Source organism: Dioscorea cayenensis, chromosome 8 (assembly GCF_009730915.1).
Source record: "Dioscorea cayenensis subsp. rotundata cultivar TDr96_F1 chromosome 8, TDr96_F1_v2_PseudoChromosome.rev07_lg8_w22 25.fasta, whole genome shotgun sequence".
Classification (NCBI taxonomy): domain Eukaryota; kingdom Viridiplantae; phylum Streptophyta; class Magnoliopsida; order Dioscoreales; family Dioscoreaceae; genus Dioscorea; species Dioscorea cayenensis.
Genome location: NC_052478.1, coordinates 2,707,860 through 2,720,185, shown reverse-complemented (window position 1 = coordinate 2,720,185; position 12,326 = coordinate 2,707,860). Strand labels below are relative to the sequence as shown.

Genomic DNA, 12,326 nt, shown 5'->3' with positions numbered 1-12,326 from the left:
TCTCCGAATTGTGTAGTGCTATACAAACACTATATAACACTGTAAAAATACTCTATAATACTGTTTATTAATTTTTCATTTTGACAAAACTTGTCCCTTTTATCATAAAAAAAATAAAAAAAATTGTATTCATGCATTCCTTAATTAAGTGTGAAGAGAAACATATAACCACGCGTGGAAATCTCACAACATGTCTAAGTCTAATTACGTCCAACAATAACACATACAAGTCTACATCTTTTAATTTGGAAAATAATCAAAGTTAATTACATCACATTATAATTTATGCATAATCAAACTACCACCAAGGCATGCAGTGCTCAGACATAAGTTCATTTGCACACATATTTATGTACTCTTTTGATATCTCATCCACAAAATCTCCCATCAAATTGTATTCTTCACCAACTGAATTTGAATAACTTGTGCTGCAATGTCCATCAAATAATCCATTGACACCTTCGTTTGAACTTCCAGACACCTTCTTTATCTTCTCTTCAGCTTCATTAATCCTTCCCTTGAGCTTCAACACCTGAAATAAACTACCATTAAATAAAACTTATGCAAGAGAGAATTGATTCTACATATATGTACCTTATGTATATATGCATGTATGTATGTAGATATGTATATATATATATATATAATTGATTTTGATTATTTCACCTCATTTTCTAATTGATGTTTTTCAGCAAGAATGACCATGTGCTTGGCCTTGAGCTTCTCATGCTCAATTTCCAATTGCTTATGCTTCCATCTAACTCTCCTATTCTGAAACCAAACTGCAACTTGGTTGGCATCCATCCCCAACTCTTCAGCCAAATTAATCTTCCTTCCTAACTCTAACTTCTGTTCTCTCTCAAAGTGCATTTCAAGCAACTTCACTTGATCTTCATTCAACCTTCTCTTTTCCTTATGATCATCTCCATTCATCTTCACCTTCTTTCTTGCTCTCTTCTTCGTTACATCTGAAAACATATATAGATAAGAAGATTATAATCAATAATCAACAACTATATATATAGACAAAGATATAATGAACTAATTAATAGCACAAGCATATACCAGTGATGGAGAGTGCCTTCTTGATCATCTCTTGATCACTAACTTGTGTGATGTTCTCAGAGATCATCTCATCTTCTTTCTTCCTTCTCTTCTTTCAACTAGTGTGTGCTGCATATATTTATATTGACAAGGATAACCTTTGACAAATATATACCTCGTGCACCCTTTATTCATTTAAATGTCACAGATCCCAACACAAAGTTAGGTAAATATGGACTCATGCAAAGGTGGTGGGATAAAGCAAAACCAGTTGAAAATATATTCACTCTCTCTCTCTCTCTCTCTCTCTCTCTCTCTCTGTATATATATATATATGTATATATATTAGTCTCTATCTCTCTCAAAGTAAATGAAAAGAAGAGAAAACAACACATGTGTTTGATTATAAAATTAAACTAATGAAAAGATGTGATGTCTAGTCTGCTTATCCTTGTCATATCATTTCATTTCAAGGCTCTCGGAATCAACGTTTTGAGCTTAAGTTCTAAACAAAGTACACGCGCATGAAATACAAACAGGAGAACATTATGCTTTTCTTTGGGTGCATAGTTAAAGTAGCAGTAGTGTGGACATGTTGATGCTTTCTGCATGGTTTGAGAAAAGGAAGAAAATAATATTTATATATTTCAAAGTTTGCGTACCAAAGTGCACAAACACTGTCATCAAACTTCTCTTATTGGGTTACCTAATTAATTGCATGAGTAATGAGTTGTCTTCAAGATTACTTAATCAAACTCACGTGTGCATACGTGTTTAATGTACTGATTAATGAAGAGATATTTACAGTAATTGATTTTCCTTGAATTCTGCCACCTTTTATGGAGCATTTGGTTGTGAATATTTCTGAATTCAAAGTGATAGAATGCTTATTTTTCATCATATATGCGATTAGTTAATTTATAATTAATTAGTATTTTCTCTGTTTTTTTTATTTGTCAACTTTTATCTAATTCACGCTGATTGAGAAAAATTATTTGAAATTAATTAGTAACCTAAAATTTATAAAAATTATATTAATTTTTCAATATTATTACTCTCATTTAAAATTTGTTTTTGAAAAAAATGTATAGTTGAATATAATTTATTGAAATTTACATAAATACATTAAATATAAAATGTAGATTAAAAAAATAATAATATTGCACAAAATTTCTAAATGGCAAGTAAAAAAGAACACAAAAAATCTCCAAAATATGACAAGTAAAAAAGAATGGAGGGAGTAGTAATTAGATTTCATCATGTTTTATTACTTTGTTGTTATATATATAATGTATATAACTAAAATTCATCCCATTGTTTTTGAGATAAAAAAAATGGAAAATGGAGATTTTATTTGTAGGAATATGATTCAATGAATTAAAAAATTATGGTATGAGGGTAATATATGATGAGATGAATAATTCATTTTATGAATTGAATTTTAAATCTTTGAAAAATGTATATTGTTTCTTCATGAGTTGGTAGCTTTAATTTGACATGAGAAAACAAGTGAAGAAATTTAGGAGTTCAGAAAAATTCGATTGGCTAGTCATTGTCATCTTCCTCAAAGATTTATATTCTTAATTGGTTTTTTTAATTTTTAATTTTTAATTTTTTATTTTTTATTTTTATTTTTATTTTTATGGTCCACTTTTGTGGCCTTTGGTTTTTAACATTGACAATGTGTGCTTTTATTTGATGGTTTCACATTTTTGTTTTGATTCTTATGAACTTATTATTGCCATAGTTAATCATTAATATTGACTGAATAATTTTTTATAATTTTTAAAAATATTAGTAATCAACTAATGAGAAGAAAAATTGTAGAATTTAGGCCGAAGAAAAATTCAATGGAGAATATACAAATGTTTATTCACAAAACCTCATGATCACATTTTGCGAATTAAATAACTGCTCATGTTTCTTATGCAACCGAAATTAATTTTTAATCACGTGTATGCCCACATAGACATGGGCACGGGCCGGTTAACCGGGCCTGTCGGGCCCGACCCGGTGGGTCCGGGTCGGTCTTTGACCGGCCCGTGCAACAATACTAATCTGCCGGGCCGGGTTGACCCGGCGGGTCACGGGTCGGCTGAAACGGACCCGGACCCGGTAGTTCCTCAAACCCGCCGGGTTCGGGCCCAACCCGCAAGGCCCGGCGGTTTTTTGATTTTATTAATTATTATATTAAAATATTAAAAATTTAAAATAATTGAAATGGAATTGAACCTGGGCCACTTCATAAAGTTTCCCACCTCCTAACCATTCTTTCAACAATGTTTTTCTTCTTCTGCTTATTTATTATTATTATTATTATTATTTCATATTTATTATTATTATTATTATTATTATTATTATTTTTGTTGTTGTTGTTATTATTCATCATCATCATTATTTATTTATTTGTTATTATTTATTCTTCCTATTTTTTATTATATTTCCTCTTCTTCTATTTCTCATTTATTTATTATTAATTACTTTTCTTCATCTACTACTGCTAATTATTTATTTATTTATTATTTTATTTATTATTATTAATTATTATTTTTCATATTTATTTATTCTTCTTCTTATTCTTCTTCTTATAATTATTTATTCACTATTATTATATATATATATATATATATATATATTATTTTTCATATTTTTTTTATTATATTTCTTCATCTACTTCCTATTTATTTATTATTTTTCTTATTATATTTATTCTTCTTTTCTTTTTCTTCTTCTGCTTCCTATTATTACTATTATTATTGTTGTTGTTAGACATGGGCACGGGCGGTTAACCGGGCCCGCCGGGCCCAACCGGCCCGTGCAACAGTACTAACCCGCCGGGCCGGGTTGACCCGGCAGACCCGGCGGGTCACGGGTCGGTTGAAACCGACCCGGACCCGGCCCGGTAGTTCCTCAAACCCGCCGGGTTCGGGCCCAACCCGCCAGGCCCGGCGGTTTTTTTGATTTTATTAATTATTATATTAAATTATTAAAAATTCAAAATAATTGAAATGGAATCGACCACTTCATAAAGTTTCCCACCTCCTAACCATTCTTTCAACAATGTTTTTCTATCATGGTTGTTAAAACAAATTAAATTATATTTTATATTAAGTTTTTTAAATAATTTTGAAAAATAAAATTCTTATGAATTAGATAAAGTCAGGACAACTTAAAAAATTTGAAAATAATTTTGAGAAAAAAAATATTTCATTAAATTCATTTATCTATCTAATTAAACTGTATGTACAATTTTTTTAATGTGATAAATATTAGTTCTTTAATTTTTTATTAGAGTTGTCACACACTTATTTATCTATATATCTATTAAGATCTATCTAAGTTTTACTTTTGGTCTTGAATTCTAAGGAGTTATTTTTTATACTTATTTATGTTTGTCGATGAAAAAAAATAATAAGCCTCTTGTCTAATGTACGGAGTGGTGGGGGTTCTAATATTCGTTGAAGAAAATAATTCAAGAGTGATGTTGCACCCCGCATTGACATGCCATAAAAACATATGCTCGTCGCCCTTTTTTTTTAAAAAAAAAATAATACTAAAACACACTTTTAATTATTTATATAAATTTATATTTCGATGAAAATAATTAAGAATTTGTTAAGTCCAACACATGTTTACTTGTGTTAAATGTATGTTTATAAGCACAAAATACACATAAATGTGTTTTACAATTAATGATGTCTAACAATTATATAGGTATATATATAAATCTATAATGATGGTCAACTAATAAAACTTGGTGGAGTTGGTTTGTGCATCACTTTAACTTAATAGAGGTCAAGGGTTCAAATCTGTGGAGAGGCAATTTTATTATGAAATTTTTTTGAGAAAGAATAGCAACCCGGCGGGTTAACTCAGTGTGCGACCCGCCGGGTTGAGAAAACAGGACCCGGAACCGGATCCGCTACAGTGCGGGCCGGTTACGGGTTGGCGACCCAGCCCGCCGGGTCAGATGACCCTGCGGGTTTGGCCTTGCCGGTTCCGGGCTGGGCCGGGCCAAATGATGGCCCGTGCCCCCTCTATTCCCACATAAGAAAAATAACAGATGAAGTATTCTTCCACAAGTACTATTGAAATGATTTCAATTTACGTGAGGGTATATAGGTAATTACGAGATTAAAAAAGCTAGGGTATTCACATAACTCCATCTCTTTTGTTTTTCAAATATTGCCACTTGCATTTGATTGTATATTTCTTATCCAGTAAATTTTTTAGTAAGTCACTAAACTTTGTACTCATTCTTTATTTTTGATCAATCGAACTTCAATTTAGAAAATCAATTTGGTCACTCAATTTTTAATTTCATTTTCACATGGTGGTAAATCAGAGATTTCAACCTCCAAATGAATGATGTAGACTCTTTTTCGATGACGTGGACACGTTCTAATAGACTTAATAACCTGTCAATGAGTAGGATCGACTTAGATTTTTTTGAGATAGTCACTGTGAAATCAGATTGGGGTTGAAATCTTTGATTTATTACCTATTGAAATCAAATTAAAGTTGAGTGACTAAATTGATACTAAATTGAAGTTTTCGTGATCAAAGCTGAAATTGAGATGCAAAAGTTTAGTGATCTTTTCTCAAAAAAATTTCACTCCATTTCTTATCCATCAACTTGCTTTGACCAAAATTAGGGACAGTTTGTCATGCATCTTTTATGTTTTTTCAGTCAAAAATGAAAATTTCTCTAAAAAATATATTTCGTACGTATTTTGGGAAACATTTTTCAAAAAACATGTCGCCAACCACTTTCTATTGGCACCAAATTATTTGTGTAGAATATTTGTGTCCTGTCAAGGACACGGGTTCAAACTTTAGCTCATAACCTATACAAAGTAAAATCATTTGTGTGTTGAGATAATAACTTTTTTAAAAACACGATTAGGATAGACCTTTTCCGCACAGTACCACACAATGAAGTGATTGATGGCGTATGTGCATACATATGATATTGGTGTTTATATTTTGTAAAAAAAAATCTCGTTTTTTTAGAGAATGCACATAATTTGTATTTTTTTCAAATATTGCCACTTCCATTTGATTGTATATTTCTCATCCATCAACTTGCTTTGACCAAAATGAGGGACAGTTTGTCATGCATCTTTTATGTTTTTTCAGTCAAAAATGAAAATTTCTCTAAAAAATATATTTCAGTACGCATTTTGGGAAACATTTTTCAAAAAACATGTCGCCAATCACTTTCTATTGGCACCAAATTATTTGTGTAGAATATTTGTGTCCTGTCAAGGACACGGGTTCAAACTTTAGCTCATAACTTATACAATTTATGTCTGTGCATACATATGATATTGGTGTTTATATTTTGTAAAAAAAAATCTCGCTTTTTTAGAGAATGCACATAATTTGTATTAAAAAATAATAACTATATTTCAAGAGTTTGTCAAAAATATTAAACTGTCTGTGTCTGCCTTTGTTATTATTATGGAATATTTGGCTATTGTTTGAAATATTTAGCTTATTAGAAATGATTGTATTTTTAATTCAACTATTGTGCCTGCTTTTGCTATTATTCTAAAATGTGACCGCATGATTTTGTCTTGGTTGTCAGCTGTGGCAGAGGGTCCCCGAGCAAAGTTCAAAGATTCTATCTCCACCATCAAGCGCGGCTTGGACTTTTTAGGCCAGCGTTCGAAGGAGATTGGTGGTTCAATGATGGCTGAGGAGGCATTTGACCAAATCACGGGCTAGTTTCTTTCTGCTGTTTTTGGGTTTCAATGAAGCTCTTTATTCCTCGCTTTTCATTTGTTGTTTTCTTTTCATTGTCTGGTTCTCTCTCATCTGTTGTTCATGTCTTGTGGACAGTTTGGTTGGTTCTTTTTGCTATTGTTGTTATGTATTGTTCCCTTCATTTGGTTTGGGGAAGGTTTCTGTGCTTTGTTTCTCTTTTTTAATTGAAGTGATTTATCCAGTTTTTCAAGAAAAAAAAAAATCAAATCTTTGATGTAGGAATATAAGTCATAATTATATCATGTAATTAACTTAATTAAAATAATAAATATAATTAGAAACTTTCTAAGCCTGGGATTAGCCATTGCATAGAAAGCCACAACCTACACAGATGTAACTACACAACGCTCCATTTAAAGATTTATCAAAAAATAAATAAATATAGAAGAACGTAAGGTATGGTAGTTTATCAATATTCTAAAAATTTATTAACTTAGTTAGACGTCACACAGAGCAATAAAAGTCCGTTATATGCATGCCCAAAAAAAATTGTAAAAACTATAGTGAGCTAATAATTTTCCCTATAATTCTGGAGAAGAGGGATACAACTCTTCCCATGAAAAATCCATCGGAGACCTATTTGAATAATAATGTGAACATTACTATTACAATCACACATAGCAAGACTTCAATCATACACCTGCCAACCAATTGCCATGCAACAATCCACTGTATTAGACAGTAGTTGCCCTAAATCTAAAGATTTAGACAGATAGCGTTTATAAGTATGTGAACTTTTATTTGTCATTTAGTGTGGAAGTATCCTTATAAAGAAGAGAATTTTTTTACTTAGAGTATGGGTGCGGGTCTAGCTGTAGTAGTGAGCCTACTCCAACATTACATATATTTACAAATCTTATAATTATATAATACACATTTACATGTATGGTTTAGTATTTTATATTTATTTTATATGTAAATATAAAAATATCATGTTTTATTTTTTAAAAAAACACTCACAATAAAAATATATTAATTATTTGATTATCATAACATAACAATGACTAATAAGCAACAAAGATATCTTATTCTTTTATTAATCATAATAATAAATAAAACAAAAAAATATTCACAGTTTTATAACAAACACATTTTGTAGTTTTATTTTTAAAATCAACTCTAATGTCTAAAAATTAAAAATAAAAAAAATAATTTGTAGGGAAAAAATTTTCAAAATAAAAAAGGCCCTAAACTTCGAACAAAATGGACTCGGATTCCCATTTTTTGGATCCATAACCCGTTAATTGTTTAATCAAAGAAAAGCTAGGTACCTGGATTCCAGGGACAACATAGTTTAACTATTCAAAAATAAATACATATAAAAAAAGTAAAAAAATTAGTTTTAAAATTTTTATTTAATAATTATTTATAGATTTTATTAAACAAAACCATAAAACTCAAAAATAAGTCTGTTTTTTAATCAAATATATTCCATTTCAGAGTTATTACAGAGGTTTAAGTCACAATAAATTCATAAATATAATTTTTTTTTCCAAGATTCCCATGGAAAAAAATATATAAATACAAATATATATATATATATATATATATACAACCACGGACGGATAATTACTGCTGAACTAACCCATAATTTCTTACAAATATTTTTCAGAACAGTACTCATATTTTCAGAAAAAGGCCCTTGAAGGGTGTAAATTAAAATAAAAATTATACAAGGGGTATATCAATAATTTTCATGACTTCCCGGGATCCCATTCGCTATTGGTTATGAATTTCTTTTGTCCGGTTCTCTCCGCTTCTCGTGGACTTCTCCTCCTCCTCCTCCTCCTCCTCCTCCTTCACCTCCAAGGGCGACGGCGGCGGTGATGGTGAAGTTTTATCCTTGAATCGGCGCCAGATGCAGTGGCCAATACCCTCCAGCAAGTGCTTGTGATCGTATCTCCATTTGTTTCAACAGACACAGCTGAGCTCTGGATTGGTTTTCTGGATCTCTGAGAATGAAGTGAGTGTTTATAAATATCTATGCATTCCATAGCTTTGTTTTGGATTTTTAGTTCTATTTGTCTTGGATTGAATGGTTGATGATGACTGATGAGATGGTACGTATTGTGTGATTGTGTGTTTTGTTAATATATTTGGAAAAAAAGGAAATTGTTGATAATAATTGTTTCCATTTTTGTGCCTTTTTGTGTTTGTCATTAATTCTGACTTATGGTGATAGTGTAATCTTTGATTTAGCTTCAATAAAACAGTGGTTTATCCACTTTTTATCAAAAAACCTTTTTCCTTGTAATTTCTTACTAGAAATCAAGTGTTCATGGATCATTGTAATTGAGATTTTTGGATTGATGAATGGCACGGTGAGCCCCAAATTTTCAAGGGTGGCCAAGGATGAGAAGGATGAGTTAAAGAAGTCAACTTTCACATCAAGGACTGCGAAAGTCCAAATGTATCCTAAATAGGTCAATTTGGTTGTAGTTTGTGGTTCTGTTCAGAACTATGATCAAAGATGCCTAATGTGGTTATAATTTTGTGCTTTTGTATATTAATTGATGAACTACTGAAGCAATCTATTGAAAGTAAAGCAAAGTAAGACTCTCGGTATATCTGGTTGTGTAATATACTGTGTGCAGAAATATATTGCATGAATGCACTTGACAAATATATGAAGACTCTTATTTATGTAGCACTCATATAACAAAGTGCACACTCACATGCTACAAGAAAAACATCGGTTTTCTGATAGAGTTTTCTTAACACACAACAAATTTATTTGCATATAAGTCGACGTCACTCTTTTTCTGAATTGCGATTTGTTTTTTATAAGGTTGCAGCATAATATCGATATTGCTGTTGCAATGCTCATTTATATGTTAATTTAGCAGAGAAGAGTGTAATTTCAATATGGATGTTTGATCACTCACAACCTAACCCAACTATTGTCATCTTTTATCATCTGTCAGGACAAGGAGGCTGTTTGGGTTTTCAATTTCCTTTATTCTCATAAATATGGCTGCCATAATGGAGCGTGCCGATGAGAACCTTCTTCCATCTGTTTACAAAGAAGTTAGCGAAGCCTTCAGTGCTGGCCCTACTGAGCTTGGTTATCTCACATTCATAATGAACTTTGTGCAGGCACTGTCATCTCCTTTGGCAGGTGTTCTAATACTGCACTATGATCGTCCAACAGTCCTCGCAATTGGTACAGCATGCTGGGCATTATCGACGGCAGCAGTAGGAGCAAGCCAGCAATTTTATCAAGTTGCATGCTGGAGAGCAGTAAATGGTTTAGGACTGGCCATTGTGATCCCAGCATTACAATCTTTTATTGCCGATAGTTATTCTGATGATGTCCGAGGCAGAGGATTTGGTTTGTTGAGCCTTGTAGGTTCTGTTGGAGGGATAGGTGGTGGTGCGCTAGCAACTATCATGGCAGGCCAAGAATATTGGGGCATCCCAGGTTGGCGCTGTGCGTTCATCTTGATGGCATTGTTGAGTTTGTTGATTGGAGTTCTTGTTCACTTATTTGTTGTTGATCCTGGCAGAAGCTCTCTTGTTATTCCGACCATCATTGATGAGAACTCTGAAAGGTAAATATTCTTTGATTTTATAAACATGTATCTACATTATTCATGCTGAAGTGCAATAAAGTGATTGTATCTACATCTCACCCAGGTTTTCTGATGAGCTTTAAAACATGCATTATTGTCTTTGCTATTAATCTGATACTAATTTTGGTATACATCCATGACAATGCACAAAAAGAAAGTCGTGTAATATAATTGTATTAGCACATCATATAGATCACATTTGAACTCTTAGTTTTCTTCATTCTTGGTAATTTTCTCTTGGCTAACAGGGCTGAATTGGTTGGGAAAGGCAATGCTAACTCACATTCTGTTTGGAGGGAGTCCTGGGCAGCAACAAGAGCTGTAATAAAAGTGCGGACATTCCAGATCATTGTCTTGCAGGGAATTGTTGGTTCTTTGCCTTGGAGAGCCATGGTGTTCTTCACAATGTGGTTTGAATTGATAGGTACTAAATACTATAATCTCTGCAAAATTTGCCTAGACCATCAATTCACAAACAAGTTCTCATTTATTTGCACCAGGTTTTGATAACAATAGTGCAGCTGGATTGATCAGCATTTTCGCAATCGGATGCGCTATGGGTTCATTCATCGGAGGATTGATTGCAGACCGGGTCTCTCGCATCTACCCGGACACCGGGCGTGTAATGTGTGCACAATTCAGTGCATTCATGGGCATTCCATTCTCATGGCTTCTCCTCAATATCATTCCTCAGTCAGTGAGTAATTGGAGTTCCTTTGCTGTAACTCTCTTCCTTATGGGACTCACAATCAGCTGGTGTGCTACCTGTGCAAACAATCCGATGTTCGCCGAGGTTGTCCCATTGAAACATCGTACTATGATTTACGCATTTGATCGTGCATTCGAAGGTTCATTCTCATCCTTTCGCTGCTCCGGCGGTCGGAATTTTGACAGAGAAGATTTATGGTTATGACTCAAGGCCTGTGAATTCAATTTCTGGATCTTCTCATCAGGCATTTGCATTATCAAGAGGACTTCTTTCCATGATGATAGTTCCTTTTGGTTTGTGCTCCTTGTTTTACAGCCCTTTGCATGTGATATTTAAAAGAGACAGGGACAATGCTAGAGCAGCTAGTTTGAAAGAGCAGGAACTAACATGAAATTGAGAGGTTTGTGGAAACATTACTGGCCTCAATTGGCTAGCTTTTCATGTTTCTTTGTATCATTGGTTAAGACTTATGAAACCACACTAATTTCTTACTCATGTTTTTATCCACAGTGGATTTGTAATGGATTTTTTTAAGAATAAAATTAATTCTCACATTATTGTAGTTTGATTTGAGATCCAATTTATTTTGTTGGTACAAAATTAAATTATTGGTTTGACACTTATATTATTGATTATTCAATTATAAGCTAGGACATTAAAAGTCAAAATTATTTGGTATAGATGATTAGCGACTCTAATTCCAGACTCATTTTTTTGGATTGAAAACTTTTTTAGAATAAGAAAAAAATAGGCCTAAAATCCAAATATAAAACAACATAAAATAAGTCTGTGTAATCACAAGTTTGATAGGGAGATATTCCCACCACTTTATTTTATAAGATTTGATTATTTCAATAAATATATTTAGTACTTAATTTTTAAAAATTAATATTATTATTTAAAATAAAAAAATATTAAAATATTACTCCCTCCTTTTTTTTTAGTTATCATATTTTGGAGCTCTTTTCTATTCATTTTTACTTGTCACATTGGAAACTTTGTGCAATATTAAATAATTTTTTCTAAATTTACCTTTTTGTATAATTTTTAATAAATTAAAATCAACTAAATATTAAATTATATTCTTTATTAATAGAGTTTTAAATATAGGTAATTTTGGAAAATAATAAAAAAAAATTATAAAATATAAATAATCAATTAATTTTAACTTTTTTTTAATTAGTATGAATTAGTTAAATGTAACAACTAAAAACAAACGGAAAGAGTAATTT

At 31.8% G+C, this 12,326-nt stretch overlaps 2 protein-coding genes across 2 annotated transcripts; one reads left to right on the top strand and one right to left on the bottom strand.

Annotated features, from left to right (window-relative positions):
• Positions 1–169: 169 nt before the first annotated feature.
• Positions 170–1,178, bottom strand: LOC120267878 (homeobox-leucine zipper protein ATHB-40-like). The gene is made up of 3 exons (XM_039275549.1): positions 1,066–1,178; positions 667–968; positions 170–532 (listed from the first exon to the last, which is right to left on the bottom strand). The coding sequence occupies exons 1-3, from the start codon at positions 1,130–1,132 to the stop codon at positions 299–301; spliced, it is 603 nt and encodes a 200-aa protein (XP_039131483.1). The 5' UTR covers positions 1,133–1,178; the 3' UTR covers positions 170–298.
• Positions 1,179–8,555: 7,377 nt separating this feature from the next.
• On the top strand, positions 8,556–11,656 carry LOC120266667. The gene is given in 5 exon segments (XM_039274306.1): positions 8,556–8,776; positions 9,738–10,364; positions 10,634–10,809; positions 10,886–11,247; positions 11,249–11,656. Coding segments are annotated over 5 exon segments (1,407 nt in total). The 5' UTR covers positions 8,556–8,771; the 3' UTR covers positions 11,486–11,656.
• The last annotated feature ends 670 nt before the right edge of the window (positions 11,657–12,326 follow it).

Excerpts from the sequence above, each read along its gene's own strand:
- LOC120267878 (XM_039275549.1), bottom strand. The coding sequence starts at position 1,132 with ATGATCTCTGAGAACATCACACAAGTTAGTGATCAAGAGATGATCAAG. Across the intron at positions 969-1,065 it reads GAAGGCACTCTCCATCACTG|ATGTAACGAAGAAGAGAGCA; the intron begins GTATATGCTTGT and ends ATATGTTTTCAG. Across the intron at positions 533-666 it reads AACATCAATTAGAAAATGAG|GTGTTGAAGCTCAAGGGAAG; the intron begins GTGAAATAATCA and ends AGTTTATTTCAG.